Source organism: Peromyscus maniculatus, chromosome X, assembly GCF_049852395.1.
Source record: "Peromyscus maniculatus bairdii isolate BWxNUB_F1_BW_parent chromosome X, HU_Pman_BW_mat_3.1, whole genome shotgun sequence".
NCBI lineage: Eukaryota > Metazoa > Chordata > Mammalia > Rodentia > Cricetidae > Peromyscus > Peromyscus maniculatus.
Genome location: NC_134875.1, coordinates 20,720,349 through 20,747,820, shown reverse-complemented (window position 1 = coordinate 20,747,820; position 27,472 = coordinate 20,720,349). Strand labels below are relative to the sequence as shown.

At 40.5% G+C, this 27,472-nt stretch overlaps 1 protein-coding gene across 3 annotated transcripts; it reads right to left on the bottom strand.

Moving 5' to 3' along the window:
- Window positions 1-983: 983 nt before the first annotated feature.
- Window positions 984-13,683, bottom strand: LOC143270676 (synaptonemal complex protein 3-like). 3 transcript variants are annotated; one of them, XM_076561523.1, is made up of 9 exons: window positions 13,559-13,683; window positions 12,065-12,202; window positions 11,583-11,649; window positions 11,101-11,135; window positions 8,672-8,789; window positions 7,171-7,270; window positions 4,318-4,416; window positions 1,824-1,931; window positions 984-1,688 (listed from the first exon to the last, which is right to left on the bottom strand). In XM_076561523.1, the coding sequence occupies exons 2-9, from the start codon at window positions 12,153-12,155 to the stop codon at window positions 1,632-1,634; spliced, it is 675 nt and encodes a 224-aa protein (XP_076417638.1). In that variant the 5' UTR covers window positions 12,156-12,202; window positions 13,559-13,683; the 3' UTR covers window positions 984-1,631. The 3 variants fall into 3 exon arrangements, with proteins under 3 accessions (XP_076417638.1, XP_076417639.1, XP_076417640.1); XM_076561524.1 differs by having other exon boundaries at window positions 13,338-13,608; XM_076561525.1 differs by lacking the exon at window positions 13,559-13,683 and adding an exon at window positions 13,315-13,500.
- Between the last annotated feature and the right edge of the window lie 13,789 nt (window positions 13,684-27,472).

Here is a 27,472-nt window from a genome sequence, read left to right as displayed (position 1 = left end):
AATGACATCCACCTGCCTGGTGCCTTGGATGTCTTCCCTGGCTGGATGGTTCCTGTCTGTGTGGAACTGCATCAGGTGGAGCTGACTGTCTTTCCAGCAGCTGGGGCCTACAGGATTTTGGCTGGCTAGTCCCCATCTGAACAGAACTGCACCAGATAATAAAAAATGTTAAAGAATGTGGGAAATAATCAGTAAGCCAGAGCTAAAACTCAACAAGACATATCCTTTTACTATCTTCCTTTATTATGAGATTGAGCAGGAAAATTGGCTGGTGGGCAGCGGGGAGTAGACTTGTGAAGGAAAATCAAAGTCAAATTGTTTACTGGGGGCCAGGAAATATGGTCAAAATATAGAAAGTGCACCAGGGGTGCAGACAAAACCACTTCCCAGTGATATTCAATCATTCAAATGCTACTGACCCAAGGTTGCATTTATATTTCATCAAAGAGAAAGAAGAAATTTCATGGAATATAGATGTGAGGTGTTCTGAGACCCTTTACCATAGAAAAACCAATGTGAACTTCAAGCAACAGGCTTTGATGTTTTCAACTGATTCATGTATACAGAAAAGCTATTCCTATTCCTAAAATACAGGAACAGAACATATTTTAGTGCATGGGAATGTTCTCATTTAAATGAGAAAATGAGCTCCTAATAGAATGTTGAGCAACTTAATACCTATTATTGAACCTGTGCAACACTACTACATAGTGAACTCATTTACTAAAGTCTTTAACAGTCTGCCTGTAGTATTTACCAACTGCTGCAAGATGGAAAACACTCGCCACCTTTATTTATATGGAGGTGAAATACTAGCATAAGAAGAGGTAACATTGGCAGCAAAGTTTGGGAAACACAGAATTTGTCTCAAAAACGAGACAAGACAAGAAAACCTATAACATAATACAATGCCCAAATTTGACATTCTATAATAGTATGTGGTACCTGTTATGAGTGATTAAAAAATATTCAGAAGCCAAAACTTAATCTTAAATACTCTTTATTGATGATAAAATGAGTTGACAGTGTTAGAGGAAAAAAATCACTTTTACAATAAAAGAGTTGAAACCTTGCTACAGAGGAATGGCTGCCAGTCACATGCCATTTTTATTTTATTTGAAAAGTACAATAATAATTTGTAAAAGCTTTTGAGAGAATTTGCAATCTTTTGCTACTGCCTTTTCATGAAGAGGCACATAAACATGTTCAATTTTGAGATAAGCATTATACATATAGTACATATACATAAATTCTATACATATATCAGCAAATCAAAATTAAAAATCACAGGCACTTTGGAGGCTGAGTTGTGAGGATCACTTGAGCTCAGAAATAGGAGACTAGTCTGGGTCACATGGTAAGATCATGTCTCCAAAATAAAACAAAGCAATACGCTGATGGCAAAAAACAAACAAACTAATCTTTATTCACAAAAGTGAATTCACATTGCTGCACAGAAAAATCTCACTAATTAAGAACAAAAGAGTTAAAAACCTGGAAACGTCAGAATAGGTGCTAGTTATTTGCCTGTTCTCATTTTATTTAAATGTGAATTTCCACCATAAAAACATGCTTTTTATCTAACATTAGAATTATATTGTTCCACACAGGTTCAAGTTTTCTTCAAAGAATCATGAAGATAGTATGGATTGAAGAGACTTTCGAATACTTGCAATCTCTTGCTGCTGCTGTCTCATAGAAGGAGAAAATAAAAATGATGAATTTTTAGTTATTATGCATATTTTAGTAAATAAAATACTTCAGTGCTTCTGCTAAATTTTATATATATATGTATAAAATTCCCAGATTAAAATATAACTTACCGTTTCCATCATGTATTTCTTTTGATACTCAGCTATTTCTTTTTTAAGTTCAACAAATGAAGCAGTAGTTCGATCATTATTATTCTTATCCTCAATGTTCTTCAAAATCTAAAACACAAAAGGCAAGTTCAGTTATAATCCATCGTGTTTCATCGTAGATTCTAAATTGTAAAATTCATTTTCACAAGTGAGACTTTATTAATACTCATCAATGGTTATTATTTATTCCATTTTTCAAAACATTATAAATTAGAAATGAATAATAATAATATAGAATGAAGTAAAAGACATCAGCTATAAATCAAATGTTGTTAAAGAGACTAAATTTGCATACTTTCTCCCAAACAAAGGTTTAATGAACTGTTAAGGTCAAGATGAAGCAAAAACAAACAAACAACAACAAAAATGTTGTGCAGTTTCACATGATTCCTAGGTATCTGGAGGCTCAAGAGGAAGAACAGAGATCTAGAAGTAAGCCTGAGCAACACATTGGGACCTGACTCAAAGAAAAGCAAAGACTAAAGACATAGGATTAAGACTACAAGTTCCCAACAGTAAGATAATTTTGAAATTTTCTAGTAGGTTTCCAAATGTCAGGTTATATTTTATTTGGACTAGTGGTAAATGTGACATGAATCCACTAAGGGAAGGAAATGATCTGTACTGTGGGAATCTTTTTAAATTACGTAAATTGAAAATTACATTTTTAATCTGTATATGGTGGGGCATACCCTTAATCCAAGCACTTGAGGGCCAAGACAAGTGGATCTCTGTGAATTCAAGGCTTGTCTGGCCTACATAGCAGGCCTGATAAGGCAATAGAGTGAGACCTGTCTCAGAAATATCACGTTTTAGCATTCAGGGTTTTTTACATTTAAAAAACTTCATATATATATGAAGCATTTTTTAAGGCAGGGTCTCACTATGTAGCTCAGTCAATCCTCAAATTTGATATCCCCCTACCCTAGCCTCCTTAATACTAGCAGTATAGGCATGTACCATCACATCCAGCCAAAAGAAATCAATTTTAAACCTTTACTATCCACTCAATAAACTATTATTCTACTTCCTATTGTCCCCAAAATGAATTACTTAATGTAGTAATAATAACAATAACAATAGTAAGAGGAGATTGCTTTATTTTTCTTCAATGAGGAACAATATAAACAACAGTGCAAATAAGTTAAAATACAAATAGAAATGCAGCTTTCTGTATCTACAGAGATTAGAGTGGTAAAGATTTTAGTTTAGCTGGCAAATGAACAAGACATCAACAGATAAGGAGGACTTAAACATATTGGAGAACAACACTCCCAGAGCACAGGAGTACAGTCTGTGGGGTGAGACAAAGCATTTGGTAGAGGTGGGGATAGTAGGTACATGGAGGAAATGGTGCTTAAAACGAGACTCAGTCCTGGGGAATCTAAATAGCTAGAATGTATTTAAGAAACTTATAACACCTGAGAAGTCACTGATGGATGTGCAGGAAGGAAGAGATGTTGTAGAAAGACAACATGACAGACCTATGAAGGATGGACTGAAGAAGAGAAATCAGTTAAGAGTTTTCAAAGTACAAAGATGATAAGGTTTCCAGCAGAAAGAATGAACTAAGGCTAACAGTGATAAGAAAGACTTGATGAAATAATGAGCCACTGCACAGAAGCTCAATTTCAGAACCTAAAAGATATGGAAGAGTTAAACATTACACTAATGTTCCTAATGGTAAATGGGAATATTCAGTGATGATACTATTTAGGTGAAAGCTTGATTAGTGCTTTATCAAATATTGATACCAATCAAAAAACTGTTCCTAGGGAACATTACAGAAAGCTGACAAGTTCCTGCCTGAAAACACTTAAAATAACTTTTGTTTCCATGAAAGATATTTTAAAAATTTTAATAACATACCTTTTAACATCCTTTTAAAACTATTTAATATTGAGAACCAAGTTTAGTAATATGCTTATGTATAAACAGGCAAGTCTCAATCTAAAAATCTCCTCAACAGTCTAGTACTATCTTGGTTACCTCTAATGATTATAAAGTAGCATTACAGTCATTTTTGGTCAGTGTAACATTCCAGAACTGAGGATGTCAGAAAGTACTTCTACAATACATTTGAAAAGAAAAAGTCCACAATTTCAATCCAGTATTTCCTATTCAACAAACACTGGGATGCAAATACAGATGATAATGTAGAAATCAATCACAGACTTGATCTCCGATAAACAGAAAATGGCGACTCAAGAGTTAATCAGCTATGACTATGATGCATGACAAGTACATTGTTAGGTAAAATTACTAATTTGCATTTCCTATCTTGAATAATCATCACAAAACAATTAGAGCTCTACAGCTATACTTACCACTTTTGTCCATAACAATTCAAACTCAAAAGCAGTTAAAATTTCATATAAAATGTTTCCCTAATCAGCTGGAAAATCAACATTATACACAAATTATCTGAGGTGTTCCATTTCTGGGTACAACATACCTGTATGTATCGTGTAACCATCTGCATAATTAGTTTCATTCTCTGCATCTGTTTAATTTTGCACTGTCTTAGTATCATCTTCTGTTGTTGGAAAATATTCTACAAATGTAAAGGAACGCTTATGTATTTTGGAAAATGTTTTTGTTGTTCTTCTAATCTTTATATTTTATAGGTCAACGCTGTATCTCTAAGCTACATTCTCATCCTTAAAGCAAAAGAATAATTCCATACTGAAGTCAAAAGAAATAATTTGAAAATGAATACATTTAACATTTGACTTTGACAAAGATTATGTCTAAGTTTAAGTAATTTTATAAATAATTAATATGCAATGTAATGATCCTACCATTCATTGAAAAGGAATTGTTTAACTTTTTGAGACAGGGTCACCCTATGTTGAACATGCTAGCTGGGACTTGTGCTTCTTCCTTAGTCTCCCAAATATCTGTCATTACCGGATGCACCACCACATGAGAACAAGTAGAAAATCTTCATTATCCAAGTAAGAGCTCATTCTCTGAAATCTCAATGTCTACAATATAATTAATTTTAACTCTCTCACTTTTACTTTTCTAAACCCCGAGTTTGCAAAATTCAACTCTAGCTAGTCTACTTGGTGGAAACATTTTCACTACCTGATGACCTTATTTCACTATGTATACAGAAACATCAGAAAGAAAACATCGAGTCTCTCTTTACCAACCTGTATCTGTCTATGCTCTCATTTCTCAGGATACAGTATCTTGACCATGTTCTGTCTCACATGCCTATTCAAACTCAAGAACTCAGCTTTTACCTCCTGTACCTTACATTTGTAATTTGACCCTCTAGCCAGGCCAGTTAACTTTTCTGGCATATCAGCTGCTTGGGGGGATGAAGCATAAGGATCACAAGGACAAGGCATGACTGAACCACACGCCAGCCTGGGAAATTTAATGAAACCTTGTCTCATAAGGAAAAGTAAGAAATGTCTGTGGATATAGCTTAGTGCTAAGAGCATTTGCTATCATGGATGAAACCCTAGGTTCTAATTTCAGGCCCCTAGGACCACAAAAAAGTAAATAATTAATTTGTCTACAGATCATTCCTTTTGCCAGGCAGTGGTGGCACACACCTTTAATCCCAGCACTTGGGAGGCAGAGGGAGGTGAGTCCGAGGCCAGCCTGGTCTACAGAGGGAGTTCCAGGATAGCCAGGGATGTTACACAGAGAAGCCCTCTCTCAAAAAACCAAAACAACAACAAAAAGATTATTCCTATTAACACACAAACACGTTATCTCTCTTAGCTCAAAAAGCCAAATCACACAAGAATCTCTACAAACTCTGTTTCATTTGTTCTCCTACTAAGCAGTCCTTTCTTTCCTGTTCTGTCCTGTACCAATTCTAATTCTAATTCCTTTTATTTTTTCAGACAGTCTTACTGTCTTGTCTGGATCACACTCTGTAGAAAAGGCTGGCCTCGAACGGAGAGATCTACCTGCCTTGGCCTTGCAAGTGTTGGGACTAAACTCGTCACTACCACACCTGCTTCTAATTAGTTTTGTACTCATTTTTCCAACCAAATCATTCTATCCAATACACCAATGACTTCCTGTTGTTAAATCTAGCTTATCTGGTCTATAGGCAGTATATGGCACAATTAAGGGTCTTTTCTTTATAAATACTTCCTTCATTTGGGGTAGTTGAATTTCTACCAACTAGGCCCCTAGTGGCCTATCCTCAGACTTTCTATTTACATTTTTAATCACTCCCTTGGTGATTTCATGTAGGATTATGGTTAAAAAACTGCATTTAAGCGGAGAACTTTAACTTTGTAGCTTTAGTTCAGCGTTCTCTCCTGAATCTCAGACTTATATACAAGTCATTGGCCTAGTCACCCACTTCCTAGACAAAATTTCTTGTGTACCTCAAATTGAACATTTGCAAAACTAAGCTGACCAATGAAGTCCAAAATTATATGATATGACCTGTTTCCCCAGATCTTAGGTTTAATTTTTTGATGATTATAAGCAATGAAAGAAGAAAATATAAAGAGTAACTAATACAGCTATATAATGTGTGAGGGGGACTTGAGTTGTGTTACAGCTCTGGACATTGAAAGTAAACCGTTTCCTGTACTGGTGCTGTGGTTTGGCCGTGGTGTGATTCACTAGTTTGTAAAAGGCCCTGTCTTCAGTTTCACATCACAAGAAGCAGGGAGCAAGGGTATGGGGGAGCAATGGAGAAGGAAGAGGGACAGAAAAGAGAGAAAAAAAAAGGAAAGAAAGGAAGGAGGGAAGGGAAAAAGGGAGGGAGAGAGGAAAGGAATAAAGGAAAGAAAAGCTAAACCAAATCATAATCTAAGTACAGTGTGTTTTTTCAGGAATGGGCAAATGACCACAAAGAACTCGGTGATGCTGTTCTACCAGCAGTAGTGAGAAAGTCTGTCTCAGTCCACTGCATGTTCCAATGTTGGAGGAAACATAGGATTGGAAGGATTAACTTAGTAACCCCAAGAATAACTTGCAACAACATCAAGAAAGATAGTTCCTAAAATACCCCCGTTTTCCATTCAACCGTACCTAAATCTAACTTACCCACGATTTGTTTCACAGCAAGAAGTAAACCACCTTCAGTCTTTCAAAAGTTTCTTTTGTTTGAAATGATAAGAATCCCAGCTACTATAAGGAGCCCAGTGGAATCTGTGGTATATTTGCCTATACTTCTGTGGTTACAGTTCTGCAGGACCAGAACTGGGTAACAGTGGTAATGCACCTTGGGTTAGCTCCCCAGGCCTATTGAAGGCGAGCATCTAGAGTCCTACTTGAAATCTTGCTATCAAAGATTAATTATAAAGCTAATTGCGATACCAACAATTAGGTTTTCTTGCTGTTTCTTGTATTTCTGCTTCTCCAAATCCCACTGCTTAAACAGATCCATCAACTGCGGGTAATACTTATTGTTAACTTCCAGCCTGTAAAACATAAGAATAAAGGCTCATATTTTATACCAATATGAAAATAATTAAAACAAAATTGAATTGACATATTTTATACGATAAAAAAGAAGGAAATCATAACAGATTCACAGTTTAAATATTCTGGTGGGAACCCAAGAGTAAAAGTAGATTTATATAAATTCTAAAAATACGTCTTTTCCTTACTAAAAATCTTCTCATATGGTTTGCCTCTTGAAGTCCAAGGAAATTTTATCATATATGTGTATATATAAAATATAAGGATACATATATATCATGTATATATCTCCCATATATATATACATACACACATATACATATAAACACACACATATTTCAAGGGAAGATTAATTTCATCTCCAAATAATTTTTCACTTTTTCTACAGGTTCCAATAAAAAGCAAATTACTTCAGCTGGGTGGTGGTGGTGCATATCTTTAATCCCAGCACTCAGGAGGCAGAGACAAGCAGATCTCTGTGAGTTCGAGGCAAGCCTGGTCTACAGAGAAAGCTCCAGGACAGCCAGTGCTACACAGGGAAATCCAGTTTCAAATAAAAAAAAATACAAAAAGTAAATTATTTCTAAGTAGAAATATTTTACTAATCCCTTTTGGCAGATATGATTTGGTACAAAGAATAGTTAGGTAAATTAAAATAACACAAATTAGTTTTGATGTAAAATGAACTATATTTTACATTGTCCACACAGTTAACTAAAAGACATTGAATAGTTTATATGTCATCTACCATTTATGTAATAAATGTTTTTCCAGAGTGAACATGAATTACTTTTAAAATAATAACTCTCTCAATTGTTCTTTGGAAGGAAGAGCATGTAATCTTCACTGACGTCCACAAAATATGTCTCACTTCTATGAAGGCATGGGATTCTGCCACTCCTCCAGTTGTATGACCACACATGCGCAGTTCAGTAGCTAAGCAAGGGGACTTACATCATCACTATGCTGCGCATAACGCAAATGCGTGCAGTGCAGTCAGGTAATCTGCACATGCATGGCATAGTTCCTTAAGGCCAAATGCACATGTGCAGGGAAATCCCTAAAAAGCTGATCACAGACTCTTCCCCTCTCTCTTCTCCTCCCACCTCTGTCCCTTCTCCTCACGTATCTCTTCCACAGGCCTGCCATGCTCTCTTTTGTCCGGCCCCAAGATAAAGCTCTGAGACTGGGTTTTCTCATGCCTTGTGACCTTTCCTCACAGAGTAAAAGCACTGTATTTAAAATCAACAGCTGTACTACTACTTACTTAGAGAAAATTCAATTGAAACATTTCACTGGAGATTCCAATAGACAGGTGATACTATTTTCATAAGTAATTTGCACCAATATATACTCAGAGATGATATAAACTTGGCGCTTAAAAATGCCAGCAAACTTACATTCGCTGTTGTTTGGTTCCCCAAACTTGTTTCATCTTGTAGCTACTCTTTTTGGAAACAGTTTCAGAGAAGATTTGCACTCTTCTTCTCTTTTCAAGAAGAGATTTATTAATCCCATCTATATCGAAAATAAAGGTTGATGTTAAAAATAGCTTCAATTGTTCCTAAATATTCAAGTATATATATAGATATAGATATATAGATATAGATAAGTAGATATGGCTAAAGATTATTAAACAATATCACTGACACTTAAAATTAAATTGAAATATATCACCAACATGGTGCACAAAAAGTTTCCCACTGTAGAGTACTTAGAATTTTGCATTTTCACACTAGGGATTGACAACCAATGAAGTCAATGCAAATAAAATAAAATACACAAACCTCTGAATTCCAAAATATTTTTGGCCCTATATATTTTGGATGAGAAATGTTCAACCTTACCTTAGTTCTGATTTTCCTAATGGAAGATAATTTTAAAATTAGGCACAATAATAATGAACCCAGGAGAAAAATTTTCGGGACAAATTTTAAGTGCTTCACAAACAGCTTAGCAGAAGGGAAATACTTCTAAATTCAAAACAAATAATGTCCCACTGAAATGAGCTTTATTAGCCAGCATTTAAACTGTGGTTAGAAGTCAAACTTTTAACTACAGAAATGATCCTGAAGTATCGTCTTATAACTCAAGCTTTAAAATACATAAAATTACTCTCTTGAGTATTATAATCCAAGTCATATTTAAAAAATAAGATATTTGTATAAAATATTGACAATGATAATCCTAAATATATTTTTATAAAACTAGCAAAATAACGAAGATGGAAAAATAGCTTTTGTCTGGGGAAATGGCTCAGTGTTTAAAATGCCTTCTATGCCAAGCATGAGGCCATGAGTTTGAATCCCCACCACCCACATAAAAGCCAGCTGTGATGTTGTGTGTCCCTGACCACAGCACTGAGGGGCAGAGACAGGCAGCTCCTTCGGACTCCTTGGACATTCAATCTCTCTGAAATGATGAGGTCCAGATACAAAGAGATCCTGTCTCAAAAAAAAGGAAGGCCCTGGAGAGATTTCTCAGTGCTTAACAACATTGGTTGCTCTTCCAGAGAACTTGGGTTCATTTCCCCTGCACACACACGTGGCGCCTCGCAATGATCTATACCTCCATTCCTAGAGGAATAAATTCTTTCTTCTGGCTCTTGAAGGCAAGAGACAAGCATGTTTTGCATGCATATATGACGGCAAAACTCTCTCTCTCTTACACACACACACACACACACACATACACACACACACACACACACACACACACACACACACACACACACGAAATGACTGAGGAAGACATTCCAATTTCAACCTCTGGCTGCGACAGGAGATCTACAGTTTAAGCCTAGACTGGGCTTCAGATCAAGTTCCAGATCAACTCGAACTACACAGTAAGATCCTGTCTTAAAAACAAGGAAGCAACACAAAATTAACAAAGTAATTAACAAAATACTATATAAAAGGGAATTTATACAACTTATGAACAGAATTTAAATTTCAGATCTTTCCCTTTCACAACTTTTACTTTCGATTTTCTTCACTTGATGTAGATGAATGTTTTGCATGCATGTATGTATATATAACTTGTATGTGCCCACAGAGATCAGAAGAAGGAATAAGATCCTTCAGAAATGGAGTTAGAAATGGCTGTGATCTACCATGAGTATGCTGGGAACAGAACTCAGGTCATTTACAAGGGAAGCAATCAGTCTTGACCAATAAGCCAGTACCCTCACAGTTTTGGATATAAAAGTAATTATAAAGGGGTTGGAGAGATGGCTCAGTGGTTCCAAGTGCTTGCTGCTCTTTTGAGGACTTGAGACCATTTCCCAGTTCCATGTTACACAGCTCACAACTGCCTCTAACTCCAGCTCCAGGATATCCTACTCCATCTTCAGAGTGTGACAGACACTTACATGTGCACATACCCCCATGGAGACACATAATTAAAAAGAAAATAAATCTTAACAAATAATAATGAAGAATTTTATTAGTGTTCAGGATCATGCTCTCCTTCACAGAAAAGGGATTTCAGCAAGAGTCTTACAAAATACATTTTGGAAATAAAAACCTGATACATAGAATCACTTGTGGGAACTATTAGTCTGGGAATAGAAAGAATTGTAAAATTTTCTCCATCTATTTTTTTCTTCTAAAATTCTATATGAGACTCACAGGTCTAAAGGCATCATTTTTACTTTGTTTTATCATGGAAAATTTTAAGCGGCAAAATTTATGTTTTTAAATCACAAAATTCATGTGAAATCCAGTGCTAAGAAAGCATTAAATGACAGTTCTATAGAACACCAACTAACACTTCCTTTTACATAAGAATTAATATATAGTGTTAACATACTTATCTCCAAAAAACATACCTCTGAATTTATCCAACATAGTGTGTATTTCATCTCTGTGAAGAAATTACAATAAAAATTAAAGCTGGAAATATAGTTCAGTGGTAGATCATTTGCCTAGCACACACAAAACTTTACACAAAAAGTTCTTTTATTTATTTATAATATATAGCATATGGGTTGGAACAAATGTCACATGCAACATACATAACATAAAATATTTCTTAGACAACTAAAGTAAACCTTTGTTAATATTTTATTGCTGACAATTCATACACGTATATCCCCATTACTTTCTTTTATCTGTCTCTCACTCTTGCTGAACCCCTTCTTCCCAACTAACTAGGTCTCAAGGAGTCCAGGCTAGGTTGAAATAGCTAAATAGCTGAAGATGACCTCAGATTTCTGATCTATCTTCATCCACCTCTTTAGAGCAGGAATCACAGGCACTACATTTGAAGTACTCTATTGAACTGGCAAAAAAATGTATTTGAAAATTTTACCCCATAGCTTCATCCACTTCTGCAGGAGGGCATTTCCTCTCATCTTTGTTCAACACTGGGCTCTTTTCTGTATTAACAATACAAATGAAAAACACATTGGAAATTAATTATGTTATATTAGTAATAGTTAGCAAAGTGCTATCTTCATTTGCATTTCTCTGGAACTTTTCTCAATGTAAATTTTTGAAGCAGCTACAGAAATGAAATAATTCCTTTGCAGGTTTTATGGAATCAATTCACAATTTGCCAGCATTTTATATGACCAATTTTCAAGTCTTCCTGGGGTAAAACCATTTTAAGTTCTTCATTATTTCTCAATATACCGGGACTACAGAGCCAAGAGAAGCTATATGCATCACTAAAACTCCGGTAGAGAAATGTACATCTAAAATTAGAAATGAAAGTATCAGGAAATCTGAGACTAGGTAACAATCAGATGAACTCCAGGACACCATCAATGCCCAACACTGGATATGCTGTACCTTCAGACAGAGCCTTCTTCAAAACACTCAGACCATCTTCTTCATCATCAAAGTCAAAAAGCACTAAGCGCTCCTTCTTGCCTACAGACATAACTCTACCAAAATCCCTTCTTCTGTTGACAAACGATCAGATGTTTTCTTAGTTGAAACACAAAGGTAAAGAATCTCAGAAGTCATGGAAATCCAAAGGTATCATTTAAATAAATGCTAAATTTAAAATGTCAAAAAATCAAATAAGAATTATCTTTGTTCATTGAAAGATTAAGTTTTTTCCTCTTTTTACATTGATTTTTTAATAATTTTCCTATATTACTGATAATTTCATATACATATTCAATACATGTGACATGTATGCACATTTCCCCCTCTCCATCTCCTCCTGTATCCTACTCAACATGTCTCTATCCAAACTTTGATTTCTTTTTTTAAAAAAGTATCCTTTTTAACCAAAGCAAACAATTTGTCATTTCTCAATTTTAAAAATGCAAAATTGGCCACAACCTACACTATATGAGTCCCTCCCCCCCCAACAAAAAAAAAAGAGCAAAATATTTCTGTTCTTAACGTCTGGGACATCTGAATTTTGGTCCTATGTCTCACCGATTCTTTTTAAAAAGTGAGCAAGTCTGTAGCCCAGTTTTAAAGTAAAATCATGGTGCTATCAGAAATCAACCTGGGCAAATATGTGTTCATGGAAAAAGATCGTATGGTCTATTCACAACAAACACCCACCACCATAACCACCACTCCTCCCACAGAAAGACCAGACATTCGAGAAGCTGGGTATTTGAGGAAGCTGAGTATTTCAAACATCAGAAGATATTTAAAGATTGCAGGTTCAAGGCCAGTCTAAGCTTGACAAGGCCTGAGCTGCAAAGGGAGATCCCACCCTACAGAAACAAACCGCAACTGACAGAAGAAGCTGACCGTGGTGGTGCAGGGCTCTAATCCCAGTATGTGGGAGATTGGGCCTGGAGGATCAGTGGTTAGAACCCACCCTGGGTTACTTATTAATCCCTTGCAATGTCTCCTCTGTTTTTCATTTTCCTTCGCCACGCCCCTCTCTCCACCATCCACACCGTCCGCATCAAACCAGCAGACCACATGGAGGGAAACGAAGATGGGTCCTCAGTTTGTGTCTAAGGGATCTGGGCCCCACCCAGAAGCATGGGGGCAGCCCCCACAGCTCCTCCCCAGGGCTCCATGTTCCGCAGACCCCGGTCCTGCCCACCCCACCCCCATCCCCTCACCCCACCCCGCTCTCGGCTTCTACCGCCAGGCTCCGTGAGTGTGTCCTCCAAGGGTTGCCCATCCTCGAAGGCCGCGGCCTGTTCATCCCTCGGCCGTTAGTGAGGTTCTCCGCCTCCGTTCTCCTGTCAGAAGTCACGGGAACGACTTCCTGCCAGAGGTCACCGGCCCATCGGGAGGATTTTCCTCACTAAGCACCGCCTCCTCAAGTGACCCCAAACCCTCAGCCGAGCCGAACTCGCTTACTGGGCATCGGGCAGTGAGCACCCTCACGTCGGCCCCCTCCGGCACTCGGCGCCCCGACCGAGAAAGCTGCTGTGCCAGCGCCACCGCGGCCAGAGGACCTTTGGGATTTGAGCGGGAGAAGAGGCAGGCTCCTCAGGGCGCTCGCTGATTGGCTGAACGGCCGCACATGCGCACATAGAGTGCGAGGCCAACTCCGCTGGAAGGGCAAACGGGTTGATCCTGATGGCGTCTTCAGCCCTGGGAACGGACCACTGACTTCAGGACAAATGCTTTCCAGTTTCTAGGTCTATACTCCTTTACACACTTGAAAATGAAAGGAAAACGTGTAAAATACGAAGCAAAGCACGAAACTCTGTCAGTTTCTAGGCTTATACTCCTTTACATGCTTGAAAATGAAAGGAAAACGTGTAAAATACGAAGCATGGCACTGCTACCTTATTTCAACTGTAGAGGCCCTTGTATGAATATTTGTTTTGATTTATGTATGTATATATTTAATGTGTGTGTTTTTCCTGCATGTACATAGGCACACCACGTTTCTGGTCCTCCTGTCTCTACCTACTGAGACTGATTACAAGAGTGTTCTCTCTCTCTCTCTCTCTCTCTCTCTCTCTCTCTCTCTCTCTCTCTCTCTCTCTCTCTGTCTCTCTGTGTGTCTCTCTCTGTCTCTGTCTCTCGCTCCTTCTGTATCTCTGTCTCTGTGTCTCTCTCTCTGGATCTCTATCTCTATCTATCTCTCTTTGACATGTTTATGAGTATTTGCCATCATGTATGTCCATGAACCACATGTATGCATGCCTGATGCTCACAGAAGTCAGAAGACAGCACTGATCCTCTGAAACTGGAGTTATGCATATTTGGGAGCCATCATTTGGGAGCTTCAAAACAGAGTCCTCTGCAAGAGCCATAAGTGCTCTTAACAGCTGAGCCATTTTTCCAGACCAGTCTTGTATGCACTTTATGTGAGCGAGGGCATTTCTCCCAAAAGCTGTTTGCTTTCACTGTTTTCCTACCTGTGCACTGTTAAAAAAGAAAAAGGCTAAACTTGAAAAGAGCAAAGAGAGCTCTATGGGATGGTACAGTGGGAGGAAAAGGAAGGGGGAAGTTATGTAATTCTAGTATAATCACCAAAAAAGGAAATAATTTTAATGGCCATTTTTGTACCCTTTGCATCCAGAAAAAGAAAATAACTGACATAGTTTTTACAGGGACTACTTTAATTTTATAAGTTGATTCAGAAAAAAATGACAACCTGATGATTTTGCAGCATCCTAATGAGAAAAGATGTCACTTTTCCCACTAAGTAAAAAAATAATTTTGAATTATGAGTATGTGTGCCCACATGTTCCTGTGAGTACACATATGTGCACCTCAGTGTGTGTGTGTGTGTGTGTGTGTGTGTGTAGGCGGTTATAATGCATAGCCTCATCATTCTCCATCTTAAATCTTGAGACAGGGTCTCACTGAACCTGCAGGTCACCAATTCCACTAGCCTGGCTAGCCAGCAAGCTCCAGGGATCTCTCTGCCTGTCTCCACCTACCCAGCAATGGCCTGCCAGCCTGGATTTTTAAAGTGGATTCTAGGGCTCCCACTTTAAGTCCATATTCTTGCAAGGCGAGAACTTGACCAAAAGAGCCATCTCCCTAGCCCCTCTCTGTGAGATTTGTTGTTGTTACTGCCATTGTTTGCTTGCATTTCTCTAATCACTCCTAAGATTAGGCATGCAAAATGTTAGTTAGGACTTTATTCCTCTTTTCTCAAAACTCCTATATTATGGAAATTATAAAGGCCACTCCAGGTAGTTAAAAGGAAGATTTATTTAGTGGGTGACTTACAAATGAAGGAATAGATAGGTTGTGGGAGGTCTGGGGAAGGTGTATCGCAGTCCAGCGATGTTCTCTGGAGCTCTGCTCAGTCAACCTCCACCGTCCAGGTTCCAGAAACAGAGAGTGTGCTTGTCCATCCAGGTCTCTGGTCTTCAGTCGCCTCCCTTGGCCCCGCATCGTAGGCGTGACAGTTGCCAGAGTCTCAATGTGGTTTGGAACTTCCAGATCCAAGCTGGAATAGCTACCCACTACATCTCCCCCTTTTTGTCTAAATAAGAAGGTTCTAAACTAGTACAAGACTATATACAAAGGAATGGTTATCAAATATTGTCCAGGAATAATGAGGGATAATGACCTAGATAAGATGGAACTACAACCAATGCAAACAATATCAAGCATGAAACACATAGTAAAATCCAGAGAAGTATAGAGCATAGGTAAATGGCATGTTATAAAGATCATTCTTGGCCGGGCAGTGGTGGCGCATGCCTTTAATCCCAGCACTCGGGAGGCAGAGCCAGGCGGATCTCTGTGAGTTCGAGGCCAGCCTGGGCTACCAAGTGAGCTCCAGGAAAGGCGCAAAGCTACGCAGAGAAACCCTGTCTCGAAAAACCAAAAAAAAAAAAAAAAAAAAAAAAAAAAAAAAGATCATTCTAAAAGGTGTCCTATCCTAAAGAACCTGAATCTAATACTTAATATGTTCTATCTGTGATATTATTAGGATTCGGGGCTCTCACCACCACAGCCCGGGTTCAATTCCCCGTCAGGGAACCCCATGGGATGTGCGTGCAGGCTGGGCCAAATGAGAGAGGCGGTGGGGGGGTGAAGTAGTGCTTTTCAGCCAGCAGGCGGAACTGGTAGAGCTCCAAAGCAGGGCCTGCTGGCGACCTTGGCTGGTGGCAGCTGGAGGCAGATGGCGGGATGGCCGAGAGCCAGGAGCCGGATACCTCACTAGCAAAGGTTTTTCACTGGTCTCGGAGCTAAGCTAGGGAGCAGAGACCAGAATAGCTGCTCCCTTTTTCGGGAATGGAACCGTGTAGGCCTTCCCTGGTTATATGGAACTTTGCAGGCTGGTTTAGGTACCCGCCAGCCGGGGAGGAGGTTGAAGGCAGGAGCCGCCCAGGATTTTGGAATTTGACCCATGTGGGCACCAGATATTATGGAAATTATCAAGGCCATTCCATGTAGTTAAAAGGAAGATTTATTTAGTGGGTGACTTACAAATGAAGGAATAGGTAGATTGTGCGTGGGTGGGGGGGGGTGGTGTCTGGGGAAGGTGTATCACAGTCCAGCGGTGTTCTCTGGAGCTCTGCTTAGTTAACCTCCACGGTCCAGGTTCCAGGAACAGAGAGCGTGCTTTCCCATCCAGGTCTCAGGTCTCCAGATGTCTCCCTTGGCCCCGCCTCATAGGCATGACAGTTGCCAGAGTCTCAATGGGAGTTGGAACTTCCAGATTAAAGCTGGTATAGCTACCCACTACACACCTAATTTGTTTCTTGCTCACTTTACAGTTCGGACTTAACTGTATGAGTTGCATAAATCAACTTCAGATTTGTAGTGCTTATTGCTGGTTTTTCACCACTGAAGATCGAACTCATGTTTTTTAACACTGCACTCTACCACTGTGCTACATCATCAGCTGATTTGTAGTTCTGTATGCTGAGTATTCGCCCCTATGTGTTTTAAAGAAAACTACTGTGAATCATAAATTTTTTCCCCTGTACTATAGGGTCTAAAGGGATTTGGTGCCCTCTTCTGGCCTCTTTGGGACATACCAGGCACACATTTGGTACACATAAATACATGCATGCAAAAAACCTCTACACACAAAAGGTAATTTTCTGTTTTTGATTTTTCAAGACAGGATTTCTCTGTGTGGCCCCAGCCATCCTGGAACTCACTCTATAAACCTGGCTGGCCTGAAACTCGGAGATTCACTCATCTCTGCTTCCCAAGTGTGGGGATTAAAGGTGTAACCACCACCACCTGGCAATAAATTTTAAAAAATTAAAATAATCTCCTATGACTCGTTTCCTTCTGCTGGGTTGCCTTGTCCAGCTTCGGTGTGAGAGCATCTGCCTGGTCTTATTGTATCTTGTTTTGTTGTCTCCTGCAGATCTGCTCTTTTCTTATGAGAGAATGAGTGGGAGTGGATCTAGAGGAGAGGGGAGGTGGTGGGGAGCTGGGAGGAAAGGAGGAAGGGAAACTGTGGGCAGAATTTATTGTATGAGAGAAGAATCTATTTTCTTTCCTTTTGGGGGGAGTTGGTTTTCACATTTTTATTGGGGGGCAAAAAGGAAGGGTCCTCATCCATCAGCAGGATTATTTGCAGGTTCTTCAGCCTTTCCAGGCATGGGAACTGAGGGTCCTGGGAGTGGCTCGGTACATCAGGCATGTTCCCATTATCTTGCACAGGCATTGGGTAGTTGTAGGGTGGGTGTGGCCTGGTTGATCAAAACTGAGTACTTGGTGTAAGGGCTGACTATGAGCATAATTATAGCAAGGCCCAGACACCACTATCACTGACTCCTTCACTGAGGCAACTTGAAGGAAGAGAGACTCCTGGGTATCTTAGTCGTTGCCAAGAAGAATCTATTTTCAATAAAAATAAGTAAAATAAAATAACATATTCCCTCATAATGTATGTAAGAATTTTATTTTCGTTTTTGTTCATCTAATTTTCATGTCTGCTATCAGAAAAGAAACCGGTTATTTTAACCTTCATATGCAAACCAACTGTTGCAGGAATTTCAGGGAAGCTGAATTTTCTCTAGTCCCCAATGTGAGCACCATCATTTTTTTGCAGCCTTTTCCCAGTTAACACCCACTTTGATGGTGATGTCTATAAATTGCTCAGGGTGTATCCCTGAAAAATCTCTCTACAATTTGGGGCTTCCAGTGAACATCTGTTATCAACTGTTGAGCAAAAGCTGTATTGACCACTGTCCAGTGCACAGTGGCCTCTGGGTCAAAAGGGGTGTACTGTCTTTAACTGTCACAGAGCTGGTCATACAATTGGTTCAGGGACTCATCAGAGCACTGAGTGACTCTTCAAATTTTGACCAAGATTGTGACTCCACAATCTCCATTCTGAACTCTTCCAGCCTGACTTTCATCATTCTTAGAAGTGCCTGGAGGACCTCTGGTGTGTTGGGGTTACATTTGGGACACTTATCAGGAAGGAAGGTGTCAGCAAATCACTTCAGGTTACTAGTGTTTGTGATGCCTGAATGATCAGCCATGCAGGCGCTGCCTAGTAGACCTTACACTCTTTTCTCTGGAGGTAAAAAGGGCAATCAGGAGCTGTTGGCAGTTGTCCCAAGTAAGTTAGCAGCTGTGCATAATGGTAGACATGAGGTTGATTGCTGTTGTTTGATTTTTCTACTCTTTTGGGGCCCCACCACCCATTTCCCACATAAATACAGAGAGGCTTTTCTTACTTTTAAATGCCCTGCCATAGCTTGACTTGTTTCTAGCCAGTTTTTGTTAACTTAAATTACCCCACCTACCTTTTCCCTCTGGTCTTTTCTTTTCTTCTGTATATCTTATTTTCACTCTTACTCATGGCTGGCTGGGTGGCTGGGTGGCTGAGCAGTTGGACCCCAAAAACCTCCTCTCCTTGTGCTCTTGCTCTTTCTTCTTTTTCTCCCAGATTTTCTCCTTCTATTTATTCTCTCTGTCCGCCAGGCCGGCCTATCCTTTCTCCTGCCTAGTTATTGGCCGGTCAGCTTTTTATCAGACCACCAGGTGTTTTAGATAGGCACAGTAACACAGCTTCAGAGTTAAAACAAATGCAACATAAACAAAAGTAACACACCTTAAAATAATATTCTACAACACTGATCATAACTTGTGGCTGCTCTAAGTATGGTGGGATGTGATGTCACTAGTTCAGGAGATCTGTAGTGGTGAATGGCTGATAAATATAATGAACTAGGTCTGGTCTGAGAATCCGGTCCGCCTGGAGGTTGGCTGGCCATGGAGTTTGACACCAAAGGCACAGAGCACTCGATTGTTGGTCACTGGGAAGCGTTCAGGGACCTGGACTTTAAGCATACTGAGGTGGAGGATACCCTCCAGCGGTCTGTGGAAAAGGGGCCAATGGCAGCTGTGGAATGAGCCGTCAGACGGGAAGTCAGGATACAAAGCTGACATTGGCACTTTGTTCTGAATTCTTAGTGTCGAGATGGCCACCCTCAGGAGGAGGGGTAGATGGTGGAAGTTCCAAATCTTCATCCTCTAACTGGAAGATAGGTGGCTTTATTAGGGTTGAAACTCTCTTAGAGATCAGGACAGCAGTGGATACCCAAGAGGCATGGAATTGAACTCTGTCTTGTGGGTAGAGCGCCAGACTACACCAGGTATTGATGTAAGGAAACTGGTCCAGGTGGCCTGGCTCCCCAGTGCAGGCATCCTTCACTCTGCAGATGTTGGAAAGGTCCAGGATTCCTTCTAAAGGGCAGGAAATGTGGAAGGAGGGCCAGTTAACTTCACAGAAGGTCCTCCTCAGTATAGGAAGGACTTTGGGTGGGGGGGCGCCACCTCTCCGAATACTAAAAGTGTACTCTCGTCTTTCTGTTTGAAGTAGACCTGGGTCTGGTCTTTCATTTCTCTGCACTGGCATGTTTGGTACACTATCACAGGAAGAGGATCCACAGATAAACACTAAGTTTACCAAATGGAGTAGCTGATAGGAAGTAAAAGATATTGTAGAGAAAAGACTATTGAAAGGCATAGAGAGACTCAAGCAAGAAGGCGAGCTGTAATGTTAAATCCAACCTGGTCACATTCGCCTGCTCACTCCTGGAACCTTGAGTTAAATGCTTTGCTTCTCCATGCTGCTTAATGCCCCACGAGGAGACTGGTAACACTGAAGCTACTCCTGCTTATAGAAGATGCATTTACCCTAAGGGCAGGGTTATTTCTTTGATAAATTCATGTTCCAATAGGGCATGGTTTTGAATTAACAAGGTACCTTCCTAAAATGAGTTCATGTTCCTAATGAAATCACCAGGATGTTTAAAAGAAGAGTCATAGTTCATTTCTTTGGATTACATGCTCATTGTGTTTTATTAACCCAGAGCCTTAGAAATAATTGTGAATTACAAGGCTTGGTCAATATACATTTCCACTGGGATCATTGATACTGCTCTCCAAGAACACTGTGGTTGAATGCTGTCCACAGCAACCACATTCACGATGTCATACAATCCCGGAGTATAATCTGTAGGCTTCTGGAGGGAGTCCTCAGTAAAAAAGATACAGGATTCCACCACACCAGTTTTTCCATCAGTACTGGTAACACAAACCTACGATGAGAAATGAAGGCAATGAGTATGGAGAAGCATAACCCACCACAGATGGCCCTCAACAACCCCTTGGCTCTACTCAGCAGGTCCTTCAACCCATCACTGATTCTCATCCTTGACACACAGGGAATGCCTGGGTACTGTGTTATCACAATGAGTCACCATCCCACATCACTCCTATTAAAGCAGAGAAATAAGACAAACATTGAGTGACTTATTAAAGGATGTGTCCTTCAGGCTACCCAATATGACACCATAGTCTATCTTGTGTGATGAGAAGACATTCCCTTCAAGTTACCCAATATAGCCTCACACTCTGTCTCCTGTGTGATGAGAAGACATGGTCTTCATGCTACACAAAGTGGCCTCACCCTCTATCTCCTGTGCTGATTAGAAATGATCTTCATGCTACCCAACATGGCTTCATACTCTATCTCCTGTGTGGAGAAGACATGTTCTACATGCTACCCAACATGGCTCCATATTCAATCTCCTGCGTGATGAGAAGACATGATCTTCATGCTACACAATGTGGCCTCAACTCTGTCTCCTGTGTGATGAGAAGACATGCCCTTCAGACTACCCAACATGGCTCCACACGCTGTCTCCTGTGTGATGAGAAGACATGATCTTCATGCTACACAATGTGGCCTCACACTCTAGCTCCTGGGTGATGAGAAGACGTGCCCTTCATGCTACACAATGTGATTTCACACTCTACCTCCATGAGTTTACATCTTATTCTCAGGCTGTACTAGACAAGGTCTTAAACATCCTTATAATCAGGATGAACACCTCAAACCCAGTGCACTCACAGTTTCCCCACAATGGCCTCACAGCCAAGACGCTTTTGAACTGTTTTTCAAGAACACCCTAACGTCAAGTAAAGCACAAAAGCTAGGAGTTAACAATGTGTATATTCTACATTATTTTCTGCTTATTTCCTTTTCAATCAGTGAGTTTGTCCACTTTGGCAGGGAATACACTAGCAAACATACCAAACAAAGTCCTGGGCAAAAAGTGACCAGGAAGGAAGAATAGGCCTGCCCATGACAAGGGTAACATGGAAGCAAATTACCTCATCCATATTCTGGGAGCTTAAGGGGCTCACAGTGTGGATGTTCATGTTTGAAGGGCCTGGCTTCATGGAATACTCAACCAGCAACAAGTCTCCTGTGTAAGGCATGAATTCTAAAACAGCCAAAACATTAGAAGTGTAAATATTATGGCACTCAGGTCATGTCACAATACCTAAGACCCTTCATCAAGGCGATATGCTGACAAACATTTCCTGAATGCAAAGTAACTTTTCCAAATACTTACACAGACATCTCAATATCTTCCTACAGGAAGGGATGCTTAAGTCCTTGAAACACTGGTTCTTCTACAATGATTTATTCACAGACATGGATAACTAAAAACTGTGCGTCTCAGGGTGAAAGTTCCAGATAGGAGTACTGGATTTTCTCATCAAGTGGTCATTTTGTAATCTCGTTTGGAGATGTAAGCCAGGTACACATTAGGATCACATGCTTCAACCTTGGTACCTAGGCTAGGGACAAAATATGAGACCTTATCTGATGGTATTCTGGAAAGAGGACACAGAAAGAAAGAGGCCTATCTGCACCTTTGCTCTGTAATTGTGGATGTATTTTCAAGATAAATCTCTTATACTTGTGTGATGCTATCATTGATGATATTTTGCATGTATCCTGATGCAGTGGCAGAAAGATTATGCCCTCAGCACTCAGAAGAGTCAGGGATGGGTTTGCTAAGGTCATGAACAATTCTCAGATGCATAGTGAGTTTCAGATAACTTAGAGGAACCCTGTATGAGAAATCAAAACAGCCAAACCAATCAATTGAGTAGTGAAAACTACACGAATGCATGATGATGGCACTGGGGGACAGGACCGCTATGTGATACTTAAAATATTACCCACTTTCCCCATTTTAATCATATCCCACTTTCAATTTCAAGGACACTTCCCACACTCTTGTTCTTTGCTTTTAAAACTATAAATCTTACCTCCAGAAAAGAGATGGACAGGGAAAGAATTTTCCTTGTCGATATAGATGCTGTCCTGTGTGACCGAGGTGACACACTTAATACAAAGTTCTCTGTCAAGGTCTGATGGCTCAGTACCATCAACAGGGTCAGTCATGGTTTTCACCTATAAGAGAGGGAGACGGTGGTTGAAGATAAAATAAAAATTACAGGCCGGAGACTGTACAGTTACCAAGGATTCCCCATGAAAATAATAGCATTTTAAAAAGTTGACCTAACAGAGTTGTAAGGGTGTTTGCAGGACATAGGACTCCATGTTAGAGACATGGTCTTTATTAGTCATGCCAAAATAGCACTCCTGTGGCAGAAATCTTCTAAGCAACTGTTCTCAAACCTAAACCATACATTTCCCATTAATGATACACCGTGGACCTGAGATGATGACATCAATTGTGTCTGTGCTTGCTCCATGGATTGCAAGTGCCTTGCAACTGTGAATTTCACACCTAAGTTTAATGCTCTCACAAACTCACCTTCTGACCTTAGAAAGACAGGGCTCTTGGTTTCCAGGAACTCAAAATCCAATAGTGTAAAATATACTTCTAAACAAGCTGTAGCCATGGCTGTAACTCAAATTAGAAAAGAATTTCGTTGATTTCCATAGGAAAAAAATTAGACTGAGGGACATTGGTGGTGTAATTTGAGGAAATGAGTTTTGGAGAGTATGCGAAGGAAGAGAAATGGGTTACCTGGGAGATGGGACTGGAGCAGAATAAAGTTGACAGAGACAAGAACGAGCAGAACAATTTTGGAGAACAAGGAGGGAGAGCATGTTTTTCCCTATCTGGAGCTGGGTGCAGAAGCAGGAGATGAAGTTGAAGAAATGACCCCCTTTGAAAGAGATTGCAAAGACAAGGCATGCCAGGGCTCCATTCACCTAAGTGTGGAAGAATACTACTATTCTGGCTCATCGAGGATAATGATTCTTACTGGAGGTAGTTTCCCTCGGAAAATTTCTTCATTAAATAATGTACTTTCTCTATTCAAAAACATGATACTCACATGAGCACAAAGCAGAAACCCATCTCCCAGAAAGCCATACTGGATAATTTCACTGTCCAGAACAAGTGACTGCTTACCAGTTTTAAAATCAAAACTGAATATTGTGCATGCTATCAAAATATCACACAAAGACACAGGAAAAGGTGGCAGAAAGGGTCATCTGGAATCACAATGGGTACATGCATAATAATTAGTGAGCTGTGTTTCTCATTGTGTGATACTGTGGATGCAATCATCATGCTGGTTATTGTACTGAGAGCCCTGAAGGAAACTGGAGCCACTGATGTCAAAGTTGTTGTATGTCTTTTCAAACCCTAACTAATTGCTGTTGCCACCTGCCACTCGGTGTATGACCAGTTATCAGGACAGATGGGGTGGTCCTTTCTCCAGGATCCTTTGCACCTAGGAGTGAAGAACTTAGCTCCTGTCTGAGTATTCACGACCTCTTCCGTCAGTATGGAGGTTGATGAGCATCACATACTCTGACCAATCTGCATTCTGACTCTCCATGAGCCCACAGACATACTGTACCTTGAATAATTTCTGATTTTCCTGGGAAATTTGAGGATATGTGATACAGAGAATAAGACTTTGTTACATAAATCTTAAATGAGCAAATAAGTAAAGCAGAAAATCATTTATCAGGTGGGTTGTTTGTTTAAAACAAGGCCTTATATTGTATTCCTGGATGACCTGAACATATTATGTAAGCCAGTCCAACTTTGAACTCAGAGACATTCTATCTGCATCTGACTCTCAAATATAAGGGCAAGCCCATTAAACTCACTCTGTGTCTACATTAGCGATTGTCTTAATCCAAGGCAGAAATCAAAATTGCACTAGGTTAAGAGACTCTTGGTAAATTCAGGCATACCTTGATTGATTTCAGAACATGGGTTGTTTCATTTTCTTCCACAAGAGCAATGAAACTTGTCCCAATGTTCAGTGGGACTTTGCCACACAACATGTCCGGATTGAAGAAGATAGATTCATTAATCCAGCCATAGTCGGTACACAGGGTGGTCACAATTCCTCTGGCAGACTTCAACTTGGAGATATCTATGGCACAGATAAACTAAGGTCACAATGGTTCATATTAAATGCAAACAGTCTCTACACAGAAGTCCTACTCTGAGCACCTGTGTAGATGTGAGCACATATCATCACTTCTCTGACCATAACAACCATTCCTGGGCCCTAAGATTGTGACCACTGAATGTCACTTCCACAGCATCTGTGGGTGGCCTGTCCCAGTAAGAGTACAAGTCCTGCTCAGGAAGCCTCTTTAAACTCCCATTATTGCTGGTATATGCCTGCCTCAGCAGCAGCAGCAAATGCATAACCATGGCTCTAAATTCAGACCAAGCATTAAAAGATATGTGCAGATGTTAGGACATGTTTCCAAATTGTCTTAATTCTTCATGAGCATAATGGGTAAGCAATGTTTTGGGAACTGGCTCCAGTATCCTGCTGGGACAACCGGCCACCTTCCTTCGTGGTACCCTCCTTATGACTGACTCTGACATGTGTGCATGGGAAACAAGACCAAATTCAATCTCCAGTGAGATGTTCCCTTCTCTGCAGAATACACAGAGGCGTTTTGCAAGAGGAAAGGCAGAGATAGTACTTCCCGCAAAGACTTGTGTCACGTGTTCTTTGAGTTGTTCTACATACCCTCCTGCTTTGGCCCACCACGGCAGCTTGGGGCACAGTTCAGTGTTGGCCTAACTCTTGGGAACTCAGGGACACCCTCATGCTCAACAGCCACTCTGGATGGCGGCAGGTCCCTCCCCACCATCTGTGTCCCACTGCACCTCATGGTGGAGAGAGACCCTTTTCTGAGGAGTCCTTTGAATGACAGATAAAGGGACTCCAGGAGGCATACCTTGAAGTTGTTCCTGTGGCGTCTCTTCAGACCCTGTCTCCCACTGAAAGATGGTAGAAATCCTCTGTAGAAGGTTCATCATGGTGGTGTCACTACTGTCCTGGACAACCCTGAGTGTTACAGATGAGTCACCAGGCCGGATTTTCTGATTCTCAGGACCTGTGTGATGGTAGTGATTAGCTAAATTGCGGTCCTCAGGAAAGCCAGGGACAGGGTACTGACCTGGCTGCTGGCAGCTCCCTTCAAGCTCCCTCTCCAGGGAGAATCCACCTCTTTCCACTGCCCAGCCAATGAGAGCAAAAGGGATGCTTACATCACTGCCAATGAGAGGCACTGGGTGCAGACATTTTTTCCTGCTCACCCATTGTGAGTGCATCAATAGGAAGGTCTATTGGGGTCCCACCACCCTATTCTTAATTATAAATGTGCAACCTTAACTTGGCTTGTTTCTACCCATCTTTCCTTAACTAACCTATCCTATTCACCTTTTGGTTCTAGGCTTTTCCCTTTCTTACTTCTGTATATCGTACTTTCACTCTGGCCTCTAGCATCCTTCCCTCTCTCTCGTTCCTAAATCTAAGGATGTAAAAAGAGTCTTGCTCACTGTCAGAGCAGTCTCCCTACAGATACAGAGGCTTCCACCCATTGGGAGAAGGTGTTCACAAACACTAACAGTACTTATACTCCATGTGAGGAGTCTTCTGCATTATAAAGTCAATTTCCCATTGTTCACCACGGACAAGTCACTTCAGACAAACAGCAGGAACTCCTTTTACCCCTTGCTTTGGGTTGACCTGTGTGCAGGAGAGATATTGAGAGGCTGAGAGCCATTGAGAGAGGTGGCCATCTCTCAGAGCTGAGGATCTGGGGAGGGATCTATAAATAGGAAAAGTAGTGGGCAAGACAGAAAGGGGCTCCATAGGCGTCTAGACTGCTTGTCAGGCTACCTGGTCTGCCTTACAGTTTCCTGAGCTTCAGGTGTGCTGCCATTTGATGCCCCTTGTCATGGAAAACAGCTTCCTCCTTAGGGAGCCAGACTGCTTTAAGGACAGCGAGAATTTCCTCTTTGTTTTCAAGTTTTCCTTCCAGCAGTTAATATCTGTGGTGATATTTTGTTTGTGCCCTAAAAAATAAAGCTTGCCTGAAGATCAGAGTGTGGAGCTAGCCACTAGTTAACCATAGAGGGCAGGCAGTGGTGGCACACATCTTTAATCCCAGCACTAGGGAGGAGGAAACAGGAAGTGATATGGCTGGGCAGAGAGAGGAATATAAGGCAGGTGGAGACAGGAACTTGCCCACCCTCTTTAAGGCTGAGGAATTGGTAAAGTAAGAGTTGGCTATGGCTTGCTCCTTTTTGTCTCTGATCTTTCAGCAGTAACCCCAATATCTGGCTCTGGGTTTTTATTATTAAGATCAATTAGGATTCATGCTATACACCTCTCCTATATAAATCATAGCATGGACATGAAAGGTAGCAAAAACATACCTGCAGTCTGTATAAATGTTCACTTTCCGGGCTGGAGAGATGGCTCAGCAGTTAAGAGCACTGACTGCTCTTCCAGAGGTCCTGAGTTCAATTCCCAGCAACCACATGGTGGCTCACAGCCATCTGTAATGAGATCTGGTGCCCTCTTCTGGCCTGCAAGGACACATGCAGGCAGAATACTGTATACATGATAAATAAATAAATCTTAAAAAAAAAACATACCTGCAGTCTGTGTAAATGTTCACTTTCCCCTGTATAGAGTCTGAGGGAGACCCATCAGCTCTGCCTTTTGGTCTGATGTGCCCTGTGGCAAGGCTTGTGCTCATATAGTATCCCA

Bases quoted from the DNA above. Each gene is read 5' to 3' on its own strand.
- LOC143270676 (XM_076561523.1), bottom strand. From the start codon at position 12,155: ATGTCTGTAGGCAAGAAGGAGCGCTTAGTGCTTTTTGACTTTGATGAT. The intron at 8,790-11,100 runs GTATGTTTTTTG...TTTTCGATATAG, and splicing joins TATGTTGGATAAATTCAGAG to ATGGGATTAATAAATCTCTT. The intron at 4,417-7,170 runs GTTGGTATCGCA...TTACATTTGTAG, and splicing joins AACAGCAAGAAAACCTAATT to AATATTTTCCAACAACAGAA.